Source organism: Pseudorasbora parva, chromosome 3, assembly GCF_024679245.1.
Source record: "Pseudorasbora parva isolate DD20220531a chromosome 3, ASM2467924v1, whole genome shotgun sequence".
NCBI lineage: Eukaryota > Metazoa > Chordata > Actinopteri > Cypriniformes > Gobionidae > Pseudorasbora > Pseudorasbora parva.
The window spans coordinates 18,390,638-18,413,529 of NC_090174.1; the positions used below are offsets into that span (position 1 = coordinate 18,390,638).

The 22,892-nt window shown below is 37.2% G+C and overlaps 1 protein-coding gene across 2 annotated transcripts in view; it reads left to right on the forward strand.

The window, feature by feature from the left end:
* Positions 1-1,886: 1,886 nt before the first annotated feature.
* abr (ABR activator of RhoGEF and GTPase) overlaps positions 1,887-22,892 on the forward strand; it is a 373,871-nt gene continuing 352,865 nt past the window's right edge. For both annotated transcript variants that reach the window (XM_067437974.1, XM_067437975.1), the window contains exon 1: positions 1,887-2,664. In XM_067437974.1, the coding sequence (XP_067294075.1) occupies positions 2,001-2,664 (664 nt within the window). In that variant the 5' untranslated portion in view covers positions 1,887-2,000. The remainder of the gene's footprint in view (positions 2,665-22,892) is intronic.

The window sequence follows — 22,892 nt, forward strand, 5'->3', positions numbered from 1 at the left end:
GCATGGGTTCAGGATCTTGGAGATGAAGTGCAAACGGTCCTTGATAGCACAGGGACTACAATGGGCAGATCTTGAACGAAGATTCAGACAAGAACTCCATTATATAAACATCCACTTCAGCAGAAACACACACACACACACACACACACACACACACACACACACACACACACACACACACACACACACACACACACACACACACACACACACACACACACACAAAACAGCTTCCACAGACCTGCAAAATGTGACAATCTCCAACTTGATTTATATTTATGCATGTGTGTGTTATGATGATGCCAATATTATTTATGTTTTTTTATGGTGATTAATATTGTTAATTTAATTTTGAATTGAACTGTATATTCATTATTTGAGCACTTTATTTGTACTATTACTTGTTTACTTAATTTGCTCTAGTCTAGGCCTATTGTTATTTTTCATTATTTTTTAAATGTATTTTATGTTATATTGCTTATCTTGTAGGCATCTAAAACTTTTTTTTAATTCATTTATATTTTTTAACTTAACTTAGTTTTTCAATAAACGGATGCTTATTTCCTCAACAGGTGGAGCTTAAATGTTGTGTAAAAAACAACCACGCTTAATTTTTATAAAGAAGGTCCAACAGTATATCTAAACTATTTCATCATCTAAGAATCGTAATGCTCTTAAAGGGTTAGTTCACCCAAAAATTAAATTTATGTCATGATGACTCACCCTAATGTTGTTCCAAACCCGTAAGACCTCCGTTCATCTTCGGAACACAGTTTAAGATATTTTATATTCAGTCCGACAGCGTATCTAAGTGTAGGCACACTATACTGTGTCCATGTCCAGAAAGGGAATAAAAACATAACCAAAGTAGTCCATGTGTGACAGCAGTTATTTAATTAGAATCTATTGAAGTCTTCTCTTCCACGTTTGTTTTCAAACCTCAAATAAGGATTCAAATGGTCATAAATCAGTGTATTGATTCATGATTCGGATCACCAATGTCACGTGATTTCAGCAGTTTGACACGCGATCCAAATCATGAATCAATCCGCTGATTCATGACTATTTGAATCTTTATTTGAGGTTTGAAAACAAACGCGGAACAATTATAACACTATAAAAAGACAATGCTGAATAATTTTTGTTTTTTTTGGACCAAAATGTATTTTCGATGCTTCAAGAGATTCTAACTAACTAACTGATGTCACACATGGACAACTTTGATGATGTTTTTATTCCCTTTCTGGACATGGACAGTATAGTGTGCCCACACATATACGCTGTCGGACTAAATATAAAATATCTTAAACTGTGTTGTGAAGATGAACAGAGGTCTTACGGGTGTGGAACACCATTAGGGTGAGTCATTAATGACATAAATACATTTTTTTTTGGTGGACTAACCCTTTAAGAAAACAAATTTGTTTCAGCTTTTTAATTTATTCTGTTAAAGTTTATTTTTTTCTTTCTATTTTATAGGCCTATGTTTCTATGCATGGCGTTTTACTTTTATTATTATTTAATTGTATGTAACCTTTGCAGTTTTTTATGTACTTGTATTTTTGATACCTTGGCATTTAGTTAAACACACACACACACACACACACACACACACACACACACACACACACACACACACACACACACACACACACACACACACACACACAGGATGCCAACTGCTGTAAAGGAGAAGAAGAAGAAGAAGAAGAAGAAGAAGAAGAAGAAGAAGAAGAAGAAGAAGAAGAAGAAGAAGAAGAAGAAGAAGAAGAAGAAGAATCATGTAAACGGCATATGGATCTGATTGGCTTCGTGTCTAGCTGACGTCACGACTTTCCAATGTAGCGGAAGCTGAAAGTTTTTTTCAGTTGTAAACTGATCTGAGGTGTGTGAGTGGATATGCGCGAAAGAGAAAATGAGAAGTCGCTACTTCACAACGGGCGTTTGAGGCAGTGGATCCAAGCTGTTTTAGCAGGAACAATACACATTCTGGTTTGACAATGTGGGAACAGGCGGAGTTTGAGAAGCACTGGAAGAATGAGTTTCCTGACGGTGAAGTGCCCTTGATGAATCTTCACTCGGTGGAGGACATAGAGGCAGAGCTGGAGAAATGCAAAGCCAATCTGAAGGTGTTACAACAGGCTGTATCAGAGGAGAAATTCAAGGTAATTTACCTTCAGACCACCATCGCGCAGAAGACGAAAAGTTATGACATTGAGAGATGGTGGAACAAGGCAGATTTAAAGAAGGATAATCCTTGCGGGACAGACAGCAAAGGTGTAGAAGAGCCTTTCGCTCGAGACATACTCCGGGGCAGCAAGACAGGTAAGCTCACCCTCGACCCCCCTCGGAAAAAGCCCGATGTTCAGCAAGAACACTCATCTGCTCGTGATTTCTCTCTGTGCGTTGCCGATCAACGGAACAGCGACCACGAGTTCGAGGACGTGGAGCTCAACGAAAAGTTCCTGCGAAAAAACATACTCAACCCAAAGATTAACGTCCGGGAGAATCACCGGCTGAACCCCCGGGTTCGCATAAGTCGAGATCTGGACTCAGATGACGACAGATTGTCTCCTTCATTCGCGCTCCGCGGCTCTCACGGGTCTGGACGCAGCACACCTGACGTATACCTGAGCTCCGACCATGAAGATGACTCCTCTGCAGGTAGGACAAGTTTAACAACAACAACAAAACCTACCATACCTATCACCTGCAAAGGTCCCTTCGATAGGAATGTGAGCTGCCAATGTTTATCACTACCCGTAGGCCTAGTTAGTAGCATATATATATATATATATATATATATATATATATATATATATATATATATATATATATATATATATATATATATATATATATATATATATATATATATATATATATATATATAGCCTATATATATATATAGCCTATATATATATATAGCCTATATATATATATAGCCTATATATTAGCCTATTAATACAACATACACGTTGGAGCCAGAAAAGCAAATAATACACATACATGAAAGAAAAACAATGCACAAGAAAAAACTAACAAAAATAAAATACTGATTTACAGAGATACTCGACTTTTTAAAGACACTAGGCCTTCACAGAGATGAACAGTCTTAATAGCTTTTCCGTTAGTACTAGTATAAATAGTAGAGAACTAATTTTCAAATTCTTTAAGGGCTACTGTCTGAGATAAGGGGCTTTTTTATTAGAAAACTTACACTTATGAATGTGAAATTTGACTAATACAATTAATAGATTAATTACAAAAGCTTCCTTATTTACTCTATCATACTTTAGATATCCAACAATTACATTTTCAAAATGAGAACCTCTGCTTGGTTTGCTTGGTAAACTTGGACACATCATACCATACATTTTCTGCATGACTACAATGCCAGAAAATGTGGAGCTTATGAGGTAATAACCAAATAATTTCCCATTCCAGGTAATTTGGTCTATAATTTATTGGAGAAATTTAGTCCAATATAGCCTGACAAGCCAGACCCACATCAACATGTTTGGTCAGGAAACTCACCATTGACAGGGCTCAATCCGAGGGGCGGGATAAACGGTTGTCTTACAAACTCCCTCTGAACGGCGTGCACGCAATTGGATAGTGCTACAACCAACCAGAGCAATGAAGGTTAAGCAGAGCTAGTTGAAAGATTAAACTTTCGCCGTATCCGGTCGGCAAAACGACAAAACAAAAATGGAGAATGGGAAAAAAAACTATAAAAAAACTAATTTTACCACAAGCTGTATTAATTGGGTTAATTATGGGTATTATTGGGTTAATTTTATCAACTGATGACAACACGTCTACATAAGGAAGTGATACCAGAATTGAAGAGAGAATTTCCTGAAAATTAAAGTCAGAAACTCATTATACATCGTAATGAATCTCTGAGTGTAAAACAAAGACAAACTAAAACAATACCCTTATCAAACCAGCTATTTTAAAAATAGATACCTATGTTTAAATACAAAATAGAATGGTTATTCCAAATAAAATTACGTTGTTGAGAGAAGTTGCACTTTTATATCAGTTTTCAAGCCAAACGATAGTGCATGAAAGGGAGACGGTTTATCTGGCAATTTGTCAATCTTGTAATAAAACATTAGTAAAAAAGAAAGGTGCCCAAGTTGGTAAAAAAAAAAAAAAAAATTAGGAGTTAAATTACACAAAGAAGGTTTTTTCCAAACAAAATGTATTTTAAGTGTATTATTTAAAGAAGAGAAATCTAGAAAAAAATCAAAAACAACCGACTTACGAAAGTAGCTATCTTAAATAACTTATGTCAGGCCTGGTTCATACTAAGCAGAGCATAAACAACACAGTTTTCCATTGTCCATGTTAACAGGTTAGGGATCATTTGAGATAAGCAAAATCTGCGCAGAACTGATTATCAGTGATCACTTCTAAATGCATGCTGGGAAGAAACGTGCCCTGTTATAAGGCTCTTTTGAGATACGTCTCGCCTGAAATTTAGATGATAATAGGTGACTGCATTGAGGAGAGGAGTGAAAAAAGTGCAGGCAAGAGGGACAGTTCTCTTTTCTCATTGAGGATCAGACACCTGCAAATTGGGATTCACACGCACTTTGTTGCTGATAAACTGGATGTAATTTAAGTTCGGTTGGTTTTAAAAGAAATATGATGAACAAGTAACTTAAATCTGCACTAGGTAACTTTTGCTCTTGGGGTCCCCCTACAGTTGGGAAAAAATATTGTCCTCTACTACTGTCGTAAACTCTGTCATCCTACATCAGGGGATGTGCGCGTGCATTTGTTGACATGACAACCATGATAGCCCTGAACTAGTGATGAGCAGGTCGTCTCAACCCGCAGACCCTGTATGTCTATTTAATGGTCGCGGGGCGGGTTGTAAAAATATATACAGTGGTGCGGGGCGGGCCAAATCATTTCATAAAAGCAGGACCCGCAGGTTGAAAATAAAGCCAACCCGTGCATCACTGACAGTTTTACCCTAAACACTGCAGGAGGAGTTTACATGGAGTTGTTCTGCTTGTCGCGTGTGAAATGTCTTCATCCCAGGTACAGTGGCATATGTTTCAGCATGTCATATTGAATATAACTTCATGGGTTTTATTTTTTTCAAACGCCAAATGAGCGCGATGCTCACGTTTAAAAGCCAGCGTCATTATAGTAGCCTAGTCTATTGGTTACTGTTTTACAGAATCTATATGATACTTCAATTCAATGTTTGAGTGGTAGGTAATAACCATAGCAAGCATGACAGCCAAGTCAGCATCGGTCGGGCACGCCTCCTCCTCGTACAGCTCACACCAACGAGCAAGCGCTGGCCCAATGTTGATACTCATCCTGCCTTTAATCCGATAACTTTTTTGTTTCCTCTTATTGCTTTCCTCCAACAAAACCTTTGCTTTATTATTTTTTTGCATATTTTGTATTTCAGATTAGGCTACATCACAGTCACTGCGTAACGTTAGCCTACATTGTGACTAACGTTATATAAACATGCAATATCATTAACGAAAAAAGACAAGTCTAAAATGTAGGCTGAATGACACACTTTAAGCAGAACATCTCAAATGGAGATAAAATGCAGCTTACTTGTTTATTGGTGTTTTCAGTTCACTTATTTCATTTATTTCATTTTTTTCACACAGTTCATTTATTTTCTTTTGAAATAGAAGTTTATCAAGCGTTTTACTTTAATTACATGCATGTTTTTTTTTTTTTAATAAATATGACAACAGTCACATAGAGAGAGAGATAGTCAGAGAGATACACATAAAAACATGATATCAGAGTTTTAAAATCAAACATTTAAAAAGAGAACAATACATCATGATTGTTTAAAGGTGCCCTAGAATGAGTTGAACAGTTTTACAGGTCCATTTACAACCCTATAAATTGTCCCTAGGATGTAATGTTCTGTTTTTGCCTTATTTGGAAGAGTCATGAATATTAATTTTGAACTCTGCTCTGATTGGCTTATTTCAGACACTCAGAGCACAGCAGTTAAGCTGTTCAGCGAAGCAGCTCGTGCGTCCTGACAGAACACAGACTGACTGAATGACACTTTAAGCAGAACATCTCAAATGGAGATGGCTAAAATGCAGCCTACTTGTTTTTTCAGATCATCCGCGAGCGAGAAAGAGCTTGCGTGCTTTCAGTTGCCAGATTTCAGTAATTGAAATCACGCAAACAGAGCTTTTCTGTGAAAAGAACACGTATACTCTCCAGTGTTTTACCTAAACATGTCCAATCTTGCAATGTGCACGCGAGGTCTCTCGTGCGCGGATGATCTGAAAACACCAATAAACAAGTAAGCTGCATTTTATCAATCTCCATTTGAGATGTTCTGCTTAAAGTGTCATTCAGTCTACATTTTAGGCTTGTCTTTTTTCGTCAGCGATATTGCATGTTTTTATAATGTTAGTCACAATGTAGTAGGGATGGGACGATACACTTAAACTCACGATACGATGCACCTCGATATGCCAGGGTTACGATACGATACGCCACGGTACGATATCAAAAAAGCAAAAAAATAAGAAAAGATTACTGTATCCACAACTTTCCTGCAAGTGTTAGTGGGCTTCGCCATGACACTCAATACTTCCGGTTGACGGTATCTCAGTTCCGGTTTAGCCCACATAACAGTTATGCTGCGTTCACACCAGACGCGAGTGACGCAAATAAATAGTGCTATTCGCGCGAACTTGCAGCGTAAACATTTTGAATCCATTCGCTTCATTCACTACACAACAGATGCGAATTTGCGTCATGGGAGAGGTTTCTGCCAGGCAGCGGAAGTCGTCAGAAGGCTGGGTCTCTCACCTCGGAAACCTACTTTCTTCCATAAACCATGCAACATAAACGGACACGTTTGACCTGTTGCCTAGCACCCTATGCACTCCATTCAATGCCCAACGAGCTTCAAATAAACTCAAGAATTGTAATGCAGACGTAATATTTATATTTGATTATTTGTAATTGTTGAAATCATGTCAGACATTGTCAGTAGACTTTTTTTTAATCAACATGAAAGTAGATGCATGAACTTCAATTAATTTAAGTGCATTGTAATAAAAATGTATATTTCATTGCCAAATTTAATTATTGAGTTTGTATAATATATTAGTTTAAACTATTTAAAATACTGCAGTAGGCCTACAACTGTATAATTTTTTGCAAGGGGTAGGCTATGTTTATTGTTTTCAATAATTTACAGATTTGATCTGTAGCAAGACCGCTCTAACAACCTAACGTTACCTTCCAAATAGAGACTTGCACCCCCGCGGGACCCAGCACAACCGAGTGCGGCGCGGGATCATATTTGATGGGCGAATGCGGATGCGGGCGGCAAGATATTATTGTGTGCGTGTCGCGGGAAAATAAAATTATTTAAGGGGAAATATCTAACAAAGGGGATATATCTAATATAAGGGGACATATCTAACAAAATAAATAACTAGAAACAAATAAACCTTTATTTATAATAAAATAAAATCAATTTACAGGTGCATGGACGGAAGGTAACTCTTGCGTGGTTCATAGGAACAGCCTAGCACACAGTGGCAAAATGTCTGTGCCGCATAACTCTGATGAATCGCTTAGTGCTACAGATATTAGAAAGTTCTTGCAAGATAGTCCGATCCATGCGACCATCTGGGACATGTGATCATTTTGCCTGTAGCGTTGTTGTAAGTCTACTCCTGAATCCTGATAATACAGCCAAGCGTTTAGCTGATAACAGTACAGACTAACGTAAACCGGAAGTTCATTACCGGCGTGTTCTACGTTGCCATAGCGATCATGGGAGAGGTCAGAGTTCGGGAAAGTTGTGGATAACAACAACTTATTTATTTTTGTTTCAGCAACAACTCTTTCTCACTTCATTTGGTTTCATTGTAAATTTCTGGGATTACCTTCTCTGAAAAAATGTCCTCGACATGGCATCTTGAACTTGGGCTCCAGCACATTTAACATTTGGATGAATTTTCTGTTCTCTACCATGTTGGCAGTTTAATTCAGAACAGGGCAAAGTTCGTATGAAAAATTGGTAATGTGTACCAGTGAGCGAACCAGCATCACACCATACCTGGAGGAGGTCCATATTACATGAGTAGGAATATAGTTTGGCCCCTTTAAGAGATCCGCATTCCCTATTGAACTGCTGGTATTTTGCGTGTGCGCGCCGAACTGGGCCGCGATTCACATGGACAGTGTGAAGAACACGGACGACTTGGGAGTGCGCTTGTTCAGGAATGTAAAGCCTAGTTCAGACTGCACGATTTTCAAATTCGTCGGGTCACTGCTCTTTTCACACTGCATGACTATCTGGGGTATCATTCAGTCACTGCTGTGTTCACACTGACTGATGGTTTGACGACAGAGGAGTTCACACTGCATGACTGAACAAGAGGAAGAATCGCCGACAACTCTCTCTTTCCGGTGCGCAAACTACGTTTCCCAAACACACGTGCGATGTGACAAGTAAACAACGCGAGATCACACGTGCGTCAGACCGGAGTTCTCGCACGAGACTTGGAATTGTTATTAAAAATGATAAACTGCATTAAGTTTACTTCAAATTTTATGTGCGCTGATTTGTGGAGAAAAAGAAAAAAGATTATGGAGGAAGAAATTGTTGGAGAGACAGAGGGAGCCAGGATTGTGTTCTGCAAAGACAGTTTGAGGTAAATAAATAATTTTGTAATGTGCTGCTGCTGTGGCTGGATGTGCAAATGTTTGGCCTTTGTTTCTGTTTGATAGAATTGTAAATATATCTATTAAAATACTGAAATTCTGCTCTATAACTCCTCCCTGAACCTCCCGCTGCCCTGTATATCACTCTCTCATTGGCTGTCGGTGTAATTTTCAGTCAGAACGCAGTTCACACAGCAGGAGTTTGAATCGCCGACAGCTCCAGATATTTAGCATGCCAAATATCTCACCGGCGTCGGCGACTCGTCGGCGATTCTCTCTGATCGCGTCTTTGATCATTCACACTGCGTGATTGTCACTCGCGTGCACGAGCACCGTTTTGTCTGTGATCTCGGGCATTTGTTGGCGATTTCACAAAACCTGTCGGCGACTCAAAATCGGGGCAAAAATCGGGCAGTGTGAACTAGGCTTATTTAACTTGTGCATTCGTTTTAGCCGATTGTAATGTATTTAGTTCAATAAAACAGGTGTACTGTAAGCGGTGATGGTGTTAATGATTTAACTCAGACATGAGCGAGAGTGAGCTGCAGTGCATCGTGCTCAGACTGCAGAGAATGTGCTCAGTGAAAAAACACACTTTTTCTTTCTGGAGTTTAATAAAAGTTAAACAGAAAATATGGTAGTTTATGTAGGCAATAACTGCATTTTTGGTTTAGAATTTTAATGTTAATGTCAACCATTTTCTTTCCCTATTAATGTTTGCTGCTACATCCTTTGCGTCTGACTGCTCTCACTTTTTCCAACTACGGGCTATGCCACGGATCAAACAGAAAATGCGTGCTGCGTTAACGCGCGTTAATAAATTTAGTGCCGTTAAAATGAATTTGCGTTAACTTTGACAGCCCTAGATGGATGTGGTGTACGGAATGACAGCATGGCATAGCTTAACGTACACACAGTCTTAATCTTGTCAGTTAAGTTACTCTATTGCTGTCTTTTTTTAATGAGAAAGCCAAAATAGCCAGACATATAACTTGTATCCAGGAGGAGCGTCCTCAATGTCGACCTCATTTGACTCCATGGTCGGCTGTTTGGGGCAAGGCAATTGGTGCTAATGCTAATATTTGTTAGCTCGCTGCAGTGTTGTTGTTGCAACATGCCCTGTCTTGACGTGACGACGTACCGCACCGTTCCCCGGATATAATTTCATTTTTTTACCCTGCTTGATCAGCAGATGGTGCTGCCAGCCTGCCACCATTGACTGTATGTATGCCCCATATAAACACACACACACACGTATAATACACTAAATTATTTATATACTACGCTAATCATGCAGCAGTGCCATCTATCTTTATTTCGCGATCCATTTTTTTCGACCTCGATGCATTTCGTCACGTTTTGTATCGCGATATTTTGTCAAACGATATTTCGTCCCATCCCTACAATGTAGGCTACGCAGTGACTGTGATGTACTCTGAAATACAAGCATTCAAAAACATCATAGGCCTACTTTAGTTCTCAAAAATATAAATATATAACTTCTATTTTTACAAAATGAATAGCCTTGTCAAATGACTGTCGTTTTAACTTATATGGTGGAAAAGGTGACGTTTGCTAGAAGGATCTAGGAATGATGTTCATCCGTTATAGGACAACTTAGTTTGAATAAACGAGCAGACACTGATTAGCTACTTGATATAAGTTTATTTATATACGGAGATTCAATCACAAATGCATAACAGTCTGACAGTCATAAACAGGACTCTGGCCACAGCCTGTATGGAAAAATAAATTGTTAACTTAACCCTTGTGCATTTATTGAAAAAAGTTACACATAGGTTCATAGAGGACAAAAATGTCCATGTCGAAAAACTCTCATAAAAACATTAATCTTGGGTCTCATTTTAAAGAAGACCCTTGGCAGATTATTAATTTTGAAGTCAAAAAAGTTTAAAAAGTGAAACCATAAAAAAGTTATAGAAGCTTAAGTTTATGAAAATGATTTATATTGAATAATATTTTATAAAACTATATATATATAATATATTTAAAAACATGTTGAGTTTCAAAACTAGAAAATCAAAGCCATACATCTGAAAAAGATGTGTTTCAAATTTGAGGTTGATATCTCAAAAAATGAGCTCTCAGCATGATTTTGTTTGGGCGCAGTGCCAACTTTTCCCCATTAGATGCCAGCAAAACTCCACTGGTGCAAAGCGGTTGGATTTGTGATTTGCAGTTGAGTTTTTCTCTCTCATATATTACAAGTACACACATGCACACCTACACACATTTTTTTTATTACATACATACACACCACACTCTGACATCCATACCAACACACCCACACAGTTATAGCTGCATAATTGATCAAATTTGCTTTATAATATGCATAAACAAAAATCAGAATAAAGTAAGTATTTGCTTTATACGCCAAACCTGAAAAAATGGCACCATCTAGTAAAAAATTTTAAAAATAATTTTTTTGAAGCCTTGCCAACAGAATAAAAGCCTATTAACAAAGATTTCATCTATTTATAGTTAAATGGCAACAAGATTAAAAATAGCAGTTTTAATGGGTTTCAATGTGGACATTTTTGTTCTAAATGTACGTTCACACCAAACGTGAATTGAGCGTCTTGCGCGCTATGCACGAGTGGTGCTTTTTGTGCATTCACGCGTTTGAAGCGAATTTGCGTCTACGCCCGAGTTGAAAAATTTGAACTTTGGCGTCAATTCGCGCCGCGTTAACCAATGAGGAGCCTGCTTAATGCTGTCACGTGGTAAAGTGACATGAAGAGAAACCCTGCATATAATTAAAAAATACTGATATTTTGTTACTAAATGTAGTTTTAATGCTTTTCAGTTGATAATGTAGTTGTTTAAAGCTAAAGTATGTGGTTTACTTATAAAGACAGTGCCTATTTAAAAAGAATACTCTTGCGTTTTTGGAGTTGTGAGATCCAGGCGATCTCTGGGCGCTCAGCGCTCGTTAACCCCAGCGAGAGCAGCCTTTCCTCGGCCAGTCCTTCGGATGTCTCTGTAGAGGTTAAACATGGCATATATATTTTATTTAAATATACATGCAGTGAAGATAATCCAGGTAGTGCATTGGCTGAATCACATGTGTGGCTGTTAATGCTTAATATATATATATATTTTTGAAAATGAAAAGAGGCAGAGTGGTGTTTGAGGACATATTTATCCTGGAGCACCTTTAACGCGCGTCTATTTCGCTTCAAATGTTCGATTTCTACGCGCGACCAATTAGCTGTGGACGCGCGAATGGATTCAAAATGTTCATGCGTCCAACTAGACGCATTAGACATGATTTTGACGCTCAATTTGCGCTTGGTGTGAACGCAGCGTAAAGGCCCTGAGTGTGAGTATTTTGTGCACCTAGTGCAAAATTAATTTTTTAAAGGACACTGGGGTGAAATAGTAAAATTTAAATAAAAATACACACCTGTGGAAATTTTTATGCAGTTAGCATTACCACAGGCAAAGTTATCAAAAGGACGCACAAGGGTTAATGTTTGAAACAGCAGGTTATCAACTTAATCAATATGAAGTGCCACTATGCAATCATCACAGCTTTCAGTTTGTCTACTGCATCAGATGTCAAAGCCGTCCTCTCCAGCAGCTGGAATTTATTTACGGATGCCATAGCCACTCTCAACGGCCACCAGGACTTATACGGTTTTATAAAATCTATTTATTTGTTGTAAAGTGTAATAATCATCTTAGAAAAAAAATATTTCTAATGTCAGGCGCAGTTGAAGTAGTTGATTGTTTGCTTACATGGGTAGGTTTTGGGACAGTGTCATTATGCCAAAATTATCTTCATAACTTCTTACAAAATAGTTTATCCCTCAGAAAAATTTACTTTCCTCTCTTGTCAACATTATAGCTTTTGTGCATGTGAGTGCGGCGCATGCTCTTCAGTGGTGAAGGAGCGCGGTGTAAATCATATAAGGACGCACGCTCAAAAGTAATCCGGTCAGGTCGTGTACATGGTGATGCATGTTGGTGTATTTACGTGCCAATTTTGCTAAGAGTGGATAACGCGTTTCATTGTCTTTCCACCATGCTATTGGATTAGCCGTCAATTGGTTGTTCTTGGAGATAGCGGGTTAACACACTCTGATTGGTAAAGGGGCTGAGATTTCAGACCTCTGTTTATTAAGGAGATCTCCAAGATTTCTCTTCTTGGTAGGGGGTGGTGCACAGACCTCTCCCGAATTATCTCCAGTAGTAGCAGCCTCCGAAACACCACTAACTCCGCCTCAGTTTCCCTCATCAGCTGATACAATTTCCCCCTGTAGTGCATCTTTTTTTTTTTAATGTTTTTAACCTAACCTAACAATTAATGAGTTCATGTACTGAACTGTGGACTTATTGTATAGTGTATTGTTGCATCTTTATTTTGTACTATTAAGTTAAACATAAAGTATTACAATACCAAATGATTTATGTAAAATCTTATAATAAAAAAAAAAATTGCATTAATTTGAAGAAATTAAACAACAACATTTCAATGTTTTCTTTTTTATTTTAGACAAAAAACAGGTTACACTTCAATGTCACTTCATATGCAAAACTTTTTGCTTTGTAACAATTGTAAATTGTTTAGAAGAGGAACATGAAAACACAGTATTCAAAAATATTCTATATGCTTGTGAATGAGTAGACATGTATTTAAACAGGGGAATAATTTAAGATGGAGACACCATGGCTTTTGATGCTAGCTTCTTACAATTTCTTAAATTCATTTTTTTAATGTTCATAACCTGTGTTTAATTTCACTGTGGCCCAACGTTAGAAGTTCTTGTTGGATGAATTGGAATATAATCTCGATTAATTTGGGGTAGTTGAGATGCAGTGCATATGAAAGTCTAAGCTCATCCCCCCAAAACAATAGGGGAACACTGGCATTTAAATGTATGGAACCTAAAATATACATTGTGGTTGAAGACATTAAATAGTTGTGATATGTGGTACTCTGTGATACTGTGCAAAAGCAGTGCAAAAGCACATTTGAATTTAAGGGTCATGGAAATCTCCGTTTTGATTTGATCTGCTTATATACCGGTTATTAGGAATGGCTCGATAGCACAATTTTGGCTTCCGTACGGTACCACAATCTAATACTAAACAGTGTTGTGCAAGTTACTTCCAAACTGTAATATATTATAGATTACTTACTACTGCTATTTAAAAGTAATTCATTACATTACAATATTACTGTCTCGGAATTGTAATGCGTTACATTACTCCTGTATTACTTTTGAGTTACTTTCACCAAAATAACTACAGAAGTAGCTCTTAACATTCTAAGATGTAGACAGAGAGCATTTTACATCCAGTAGAAGGCGATATGATGAAGAATAATGACATGGGCCACCCAGGCGAACAATAGAGAATTGGCAAAAAAGTGAATGCTCAAGACAATGCAAGAAATCATGACGATCCAACCAGGGCTGGACTGGGGCTAAAATTCGGCTCTGGCATACCCAGCACATCCGGCCCATGAGGTCCCCGTGAATATTTTTGCTGGGGTTGGGGCCTTAAATTGGCGTATATAAATAAAACTAGGACAAGGACAAATAATGATAGATATTATCGAATTTGCTGCAAATGCAGATAAACTTAATATTGCTTTTTTTTTTTCACACAGAAATGCCCTTGACAGTAAAGCACTGATGATTTTGAGCTAGGATGCAGTGAAGTAAATTTACTGCTTTTAAATGCTGTCATCATTTACTCTGTCGTGTCGTTCCAAACCTGTATGACTTCTGTGAAATACAAAATAAGATGTTTTGAAGAATGTTGGCAACCAAGCCATTTTGGTTAGGCTACCATTTGTATATTTTATGAACAAAAAAACAGACTCAAATTATTTTATTTTATGCTACACAGAAATAAATTCATTTAGGTTTGGAATGACATTAGGGTGAGTAAATGATCACATTTCTGGGTTGAACAATCATATTTTTCAAGAGTTAACACATCATTTCAGTAAGACACTGATATCTAACTTTCATGAGGGTATTACATTTAATTAAATCTATTAAAAAAAGTTAATAAAACTTTTAAAGAGGAAAAGCTTTGTCCTTAATTCATGGGATCTAGACTTAAAGCTGTTTTATAGACTGTATAGTTTAACTGTAGGCCAGTTTCATTTAAATGTAAGATCATGGCAGTCACAGGGTAAAAAACAGACTGTACAAACCGTGCTCCTCATTATATGGCTATATGGTTTCCAAAACTATATAAAACATATATAATAAACTATTATATTTGTAAGTAAAAAAAAATGTAAACACCTGTAGAAAATACGAAAATAGCCTCTATAAAAGTGCTTTATATTCTGCAATATTAATTTATGTAATATAGCAACATTTTTAATAAATGTTTCTTCCAAAACACCATATTTCTTCGCTGTTAATAGCTGAAGAGTAAGTTGTGGTTCTGCTAAAGTGAAACGTTTGTGTGTGTGTTGCCATTTTCCACTTTACCTCGTCATGAATAGGCCTACATGCTCGCGGCTGTTTTCAGCTGATTCACCACAGAACTGTAATGTTTCCATATCACACGATTGTATAAAACAAAATAGTCAAAGTGCCATTCATAGAGCAGTATTTAAACGCAGCGGCTGCGCTGTGCGGATATTCGCCTTTTGCAGTTCCATGTGCTCAAATACTACATAAATAAATAGTAAAATGCGCCTAATATGGAGGGGAGGTCTCTCGCGCTTCGGCTTGTCAATTCAGAAGACAAACCAATGGGCCGCTGTCGCTGCATGTTGCCAGTGGTTTTTTTTTTTTTTAAACACTATACCGGCCCCAAAGTGCATCGGCCCACCGGGCAAATGCCCGGTATGCCAGATTACCAGTCCAGCCCTGGATCCAACTCTCTTATAAGTATTATTTTAGAGGTAAAGTGATTATCTGGCAATATCTGGGAATAGCTTCTGTTCATAGACACAACAGAACTGTGTAAACTCTAAGTTATGACAATATGCGCATTTGTTCTTTTCTTATTGTTGCGACATAGTTGCGAGATAGTTATTTCGGTTTTAGAAAAAGGTTGTATTTGACTGCATTTGCATTTGACTAGCCTACGTTCTTGTCCTCATCTCTGATAAACTAAGCAATACGCATCCATCTCGCGAATGTACAGTAGGGATGAGACGGTGGGGACATTTTCCCACCGGTTAATCAAAGTGTGATGACATCACCGGTATCTGGGCTTTTAAATCACTAGTCTGTCTAACCGAAAGGAACATGTGCACTGCCGCTTGGTCATTAATAACGGGAGCGGATGCAAAGCGAGTGCTTTCAATGAATTCCTATAAAAGTTAAGCTTCCATATGAACTGAAAACGCGCCAGTGCGCGCACACCGTGAATGACAGCTCGTTAGTAAACGCGCGCTCTGTGTGCGGCCAAGCAGATTTTTAGTTTCGGTTTAAAATTAGCCTATTATTCTTAATGAAATACACAACACAATGACAAACCCCCTTTATAGGCGCTTTTACATTTTACTTTGAAACCAAATCTTCCGCGATCATCTGTCAGCTCAAGATCACATTTTCGGTTCATGCTTCCGTTTTTATTTGAACGGCCTGTTCTCTAACTGAACTAAATGACTGTATTACTATAAAAAATCTAAACGACGGTGTCACGGTGTGCAGTAGTCTTATTCTGTCATCTTCACCCAAGTGTTGTTTAAAGGCATTAGGCCTATAGTTTGGCTCTGCAGCGCGCGCCTTGTCTCTCGTCCGTCCTTCGACGCGCTTGCCGTTGTGCTATTCTTTGAAACGACAGAGCCTTTAAACCTTCTTTAGCCACTTTTCCACTGGCCAGCGCGAGCACAGAGGCTGAGATCATGCCTGCGGCACTTCTGTAAAATCCGCAATAAACACGTACGCCTTCACTGGACTATGTCACACCATATCCAAAAGTACACCAGCAAGAGGGAGATGAATTGAAGTACTGAATTGAAGGAAAATGAAGTAAATCGCTATACAAAAATATATCAGAAGCTGTCAGTTAGTATTTAATTACTAACCTGGACACCACACGCGGCTATTGAATGACCACGAACAGGTAATAACTTGCATTTTTCATGCGTTAATGTATCACGCCTTTTTTTCCTTTTTCGTTTTATTGTATTTCTTTTTTTTTTTGGGGGGGGGGGGGGGTAACGCACGCGTTACTGGAAATGTACCGAGTAAAATATTACTGAAAATTGATTAGTAATGCCTTACACTACTGCGTTACAGCAAAAAGTAATAAGTTACTGTAATGTATTACTTTTGTAATGCGTTACTCCCAACACTGATACTAAAGTACCAATATTAAATTGATACCACTAGGTCTGATGTTGGCGCGGGTATATTGCGCGAGAATGAGTACATATATGCATAAGTTTTGAGTTTATAAAGTGGGAAATTAACATAAATGTTTATTAGTAAATTAATCAATAAAGATTATCACATCAAATCAGTCATTTGAAAACTTTCTTGTGTGAAATAATTTCAGCAAAAATCTCTCAAAATTAGCAAATTTCTTTTGACTTCAAAAGACATTGCACACTAAAGCAATCTGCATGCTCCAATTCAACCCTTTCACATTCGTTTCGGGATGGCTAACGGAAATCAAATTTGAATATGCAAACGATTTTATAGCATTTCCTAATAATTGTTAAGTTACATAGGATAGGAGCTAGTGCTGCTACGACACGTCGACGTCATCGATTACGTTGACTACAAAAATATGTTTACGTGCGTGAAATGCGTCGACGCGTCACACTGTTTGTTTACATCTCGCGTAATGGCATACAGGGAATAGAGAAAGTTGCATTCTATCACAAAAACAGACCACTGTTATCAAAAGTATGGGAATACTTTAAGCAGAGGACAAATAAAATGGCCCCTTGTTCCCTTTGCAAAACCGATATGGTGTACCACGGCAGCACAACTGCGATGCGCGAGCACCTCAGAGGAAAACATCTCGGCGCTCTCCGGTGTTACGGTTTAACTGGTTTCCGTGTGATCTGGTGACTAACTTCCTGGTTCAGGTCGGATATTCTTGTGCTTGCGGCATTCTGAAAAGTTGAGATGAACTCGATGCGGTGCCTGGAAAAAAACGAGCGCGTCGCTTTCATTATGAGAGCTCTTATCGCGCGCCTACATTGGAAATAATGATCTTATGCGCGCGAAAGACGTGATATGTGAACGGCCCCTTAAAAGACAGCGCGCCGCGAGACAACAGTCACAAACCACCGAGCTACCCCGAATCAGCTCCAGATCTCTGGAAACCATGTTAAACCATAGCAGAACCCTGACTACATTTTATGGTTTGTGATGCTAAAGATCATTTCATGACGTCTCAGACAACTGTAAATGTATGGCTACTGTGGTTTAATTATAAACACTATCCTGCCTCTTTCTTATTTTATACTGTAAAAACTTCAACCACATTGATTGAAAATGAATAAAGGTTGAAATATTATATTAGAACTTATATTTTTTGTAAAGTTAAGTTTTTGTAAAGTTGTACTTATATTATTTGTAAAGTTATCCAAAGGATTCATGAGCTAATTACAAAAAGAACATTAGATAAATTATTTATTTTAATAAAAATAATCGTTAGATTAGTCGACTAATCGGAAAAATAATCGTTAGATTAGTCGACAGAAAAAATAATTGTTAGTTGCAGCTCTAGGAGCTCATACCAATGACACACACAAGCCTGTAACTTAGAGCTCGCACAATACAAATGAAGTTTCCTCAAACAGTCAAATACACAAAATTATGTAAAAATGTTAGTGAGTTGATTTGAGAGGCTGAATTAATTAAACATGTGGTTAACTCACTGTTGGCAGCTGGTCGCTTGGTCATCACTTAAATAAATTAAACTTTAATTTAACAAGTAAAAAAATGCTCTAAACATTTTTCTAAATTAACTTTTCAAAGCTTTGATTATGTTTACAGTGTGCAATATAACATATGTTCATGTTTCGTGTGAAAAAAAAACAGTATTTTTCACACAATTTACTTATCTGTACACCGCTGTTCTCTCTGTTCTAAAAACGGCCTGATGATTTCCTTGTTCTATGAAGTCCCTCCTTCAGAAACACGTAACGAGTTCTGATAGGGCCAGCGCTTCCCATGTTGTGATTGGACAGCAGCTTAGCGCACTTTGCCCGGAAAGGTACCGCCTCTTACCATAACGGGGAGATGCAAGCGCTGAATGCGCGCTCTTCTCCACGTGGGAGAGCAACAAGACCACGCCCCCTATTTTGCGTGTACTTGTGGGCGGAGGTAGGGGTGGGCGATATCTCGATATTTAAAATATATCGAGATATTTTTTCAGCTCGATATGGATTTGGACATATCGTATATATCGATATATATTGTTTATATTTAATTCTGATTCCGCCACTTTGCTTGTTTGCCTTCTCTGTGTTGTGCTCGCGGAGCCTCGCGCGCCTCCCGCCTCTTGCTTTGTTCCCCCTCCCCTCGCGTGTTGTCTCATTGAACACGGCTGCTTCCACAACCAGGTGAGGATTAGTTATCATGTTGACAAGCGCGCACGCTGTTCAGGACTCAGTTTAGAGACCATGTTTTCCTTCTAACACAACTGCTTGCTAAAATTCATAAAGAAATATTAATGTTCATCATAGTTCAAATCGCACGTTTCACCCACAGTCAGGTGTTTGACACTACTGGTGCGAGACGCGGTCGCAATCATGCCAGTTTATGATCTGTGTCTAACTGATCGCATAGTTTTCGGTTAAAATGTCAAAATGGTCGCATATCATTTGAAAACATTTAAAAAGTATTGCAATATCATTACTATTATTATTTTGTCAGCTTTATCACGGGATTATGATGAATAGGTCTATTCACGTTTTAACCAAGAGGGAAATACGAGACATCACGGGTGTCCTGAGACACGGGGTGTTCTTCTGTAAGTTGTACTGTATCATATTATCATATAGCCTACCTTCTGACATTCATATTTCGTTCTGTAACTGGAAAAGAAGTGAAATTCAGCTCATGTGTAGCCTACATGATCTGCATGATGAGTTTGAATTTTGTCAAACTCATGACAAACATCACTGTTTGAATTTTGATACAAATTTAACAGGAAGTGGTGTTATGACAAAATCAGTTTATTTATATCTCAGTCATGCCCCCATCTTTCTGCAAAATGCTTACTGTTTACTTTAACTGTAAAAAAGGGAGTCTTTGATTCATCTTTTGAAAGCATGAAATAAATGAAAAGAAGGCAATATTATTTATTTTCTTTTACAGTTAAATTATTATTATTTATGTAATCAGGGAGTTTTTTTTTTTTTTTTAAATGTCGCAAAAGCACTTGACTACCTCTTTGTACTTCAATTTAAAAAAAAAAAGTTTTTGTGGTATTTGGCATATTTGTTTTTGCTGTAGTTTTTAGGGGGTTATTTTTCCTGTAAAGATATCGAGATATATATCGTATATCGAGATATAGCAAAATATATCGAGATATATTTTTTGGTCCATATCGCCCAGCCCTAGGCGGAGGGTTAGTCAACAAACGGTTCTAGTGACGTCATTCATGAAGGAAGTGCAGGGGTGTAGTCCAAACGGGCCGTTCGCTGTAGGCTTTGAAAGGGAACTTCTTTTAAATAAAATATCTTGGCTTGGCATTGAACTTTGAGCTTTATAATTTTACAGGTATTATTTATACATTATTTTATTAACAGCAACATTTCACACTAACTAAAGTTTGAAAGATGGAATCGCGAAGAACAGGACCTTTAACAAATAAACAAACTAAATATAACTAGTTTGACATTAAAAACAAAACTGAACTATTTTAAAGGCTGTAACAATGTAATAAGCCAATGTAAGCCAAAAAAATTAAATAAAAAAAAACATTTGGCCAATATTTTTTATAAGCTGTCGGACAAAACCAAACTACGAAAAGCATTAGCCCTTGATCGGCCCTCAAGTAGGGTGACGTTTAAGTCCCTTGGGGTCAGATAGACCCCAAACTTTCACAGAGCAATTGCATAAGGAAATATAAAAAATTGATATGGCAAACTATATATCATTTTTTTTATTTACTTCTCATCTATTCATTTATGCTGTGTTTTTGTGGATATTTTGTAGTTTTTTACCTATTTACTGCACAATTCCTTAACTATTACATAAATTGGCTCATGGAAGGCTATTTTAATGAAAAAATCACTTAAATGATGATTTTAATTAAATCTAAATTGTTTTTGGACATTGCTCTATGTGTTAGGGATAGAATACTGCCATCTGCAGGTTTGTCGAAAAATGTTAGTCTTTATAATTTAAGATATAAAGTGCAATGACCACATTATAGAGGTCCATATAGGGACTCATTTCACTTTCACTTCATTTTTCTTGATACTTCAACATTTTATGATATACAGTTTGTGAATCTATATTTAAAAATTCCAAAATACATTCCAAATCTGTATTTTTGTATTTATTTTTGTTGTTGTATGATATATTTTGAATTATTTGCTTTTGCTAATTATTATACATATTTTTGCAGAAATGTTACAAGTTGCCACTAAAAGACTGTAATCACATATTTATTTCAGAAAATTATTTATCACAAATTATTAATTTTTTAGAAAAAGAAATTAATTTTAGAAAAGTAAATAAAACGAACACAATAGAAAACAAAACAAAATAACAGCACCGATAAACAGTAATAAACAGGAGTGAAGAAGTGTGTTTGTGTGTGTGTGTGTGTGTGTGTACGTACGTGTGTGTGTGTGTGTATGGGATAGAAAGTTTGTTCCACTTTGTGTTTATGCTCTAGGACCAGACCTTGATATAAATGTAGAATTTTTCAGATTTATACTTGATTTAGTTGGGTTTTTTTTACAAACAAAATGGGGAAAAAAGCATTTTTTACAGTTTCCCATTCATTGCTAAAACCTAAAAAAATCCCCATAAATGTGTGTTCGTGTGTGCGTGTGTGTGAGTGAACATGCTTGCTCCATATAGCATTTGTGCTGTAGTATTAGTCCTTCATTTATGTATGAAAATTGTTCAGATTTATGTTATTTTTGCTTTTTATTTGCCATTTTCAATACAAATACTTTCTGTTGCAGTCACATGCATGTGTGTGTACGTACGTGTGTGTGTATGGGATAGAAAGTTTGTTCCACTTTGTGTTTATGCTCTAGGACCAGACCTTGATATAAATGTAGAAATTTTCAGATTTATACTGGATTTAGTTTATTTTGTTTCGACAAATAAAGTGAAAAAAATACTTTTTTACATTTTCCCATTCATTTTCAATGTGGGGTCAATCTGCCCCCGAGGGACTTAAACGGTAAAAAAAATTTTACACACCTTTAGAACCACCAAATCAAGCCCAAATTTTTTTTGCATGGTCTCATAGCCCTGAGATGAAGGGAACACTTTTTAAAAATGGAGGAAAAGTCCATCGGGGTCAGCTGGACCCCGAGGGCCGATCAAGGGAGGCTTCAGATGGCACTGCCTGGTGCCCGGGGAATACAGAGATGCCTCGCTAGAAGGGCCAGCCTTGGGAAGTGATTTTCATTTGCTTTCCTCCACCAGTCAGAAGCTTGTACTACTGATGTATTGTAATACTGCGTAGTTTATTTTGCATGTAACTTCTTCACCCTTTCTGTCGAAATAGTCCCACACATATGCTTCTTCTTTCCCATTGCTTAATTTTGCAAAATTTGTCTGTGTCAGCACGTGTGGTTCGTTGCATGTGTCGACGCACCCAGTGAGTAAAAAAACAATCAAACAAGCAAACAAAAAAACCTTTAAACCGTTTAACTGATAGTGTTAATCTGTCAAAATTCAGTTGTTACAAAAGATTTCTATGTTTAAAACATTTGCTCTTTTTTTTTCTTTTTTTTTTTTACTTTTAATTAATCAAAGTATTATAAAAAAGTATCACAGGTAATGAATCTTGAGTATTTTCATAAGAATAAAGAATGATGCAATTCCATTTGACAGAGATTTAATTATAGAATACTTCAAAATAATATACTATCTGCCTCATTCTGTGATAATCCAATTCAGATCCCAAATGGAAATTATTTCAAGCACTTATGATGCTATGAAGTGAGCGCATCTGAGTGCTTTTACTGCACATTGTTTACTCCATGAAACATTATGTTTAGCACAATATAAACATCTACATTTGAGCAG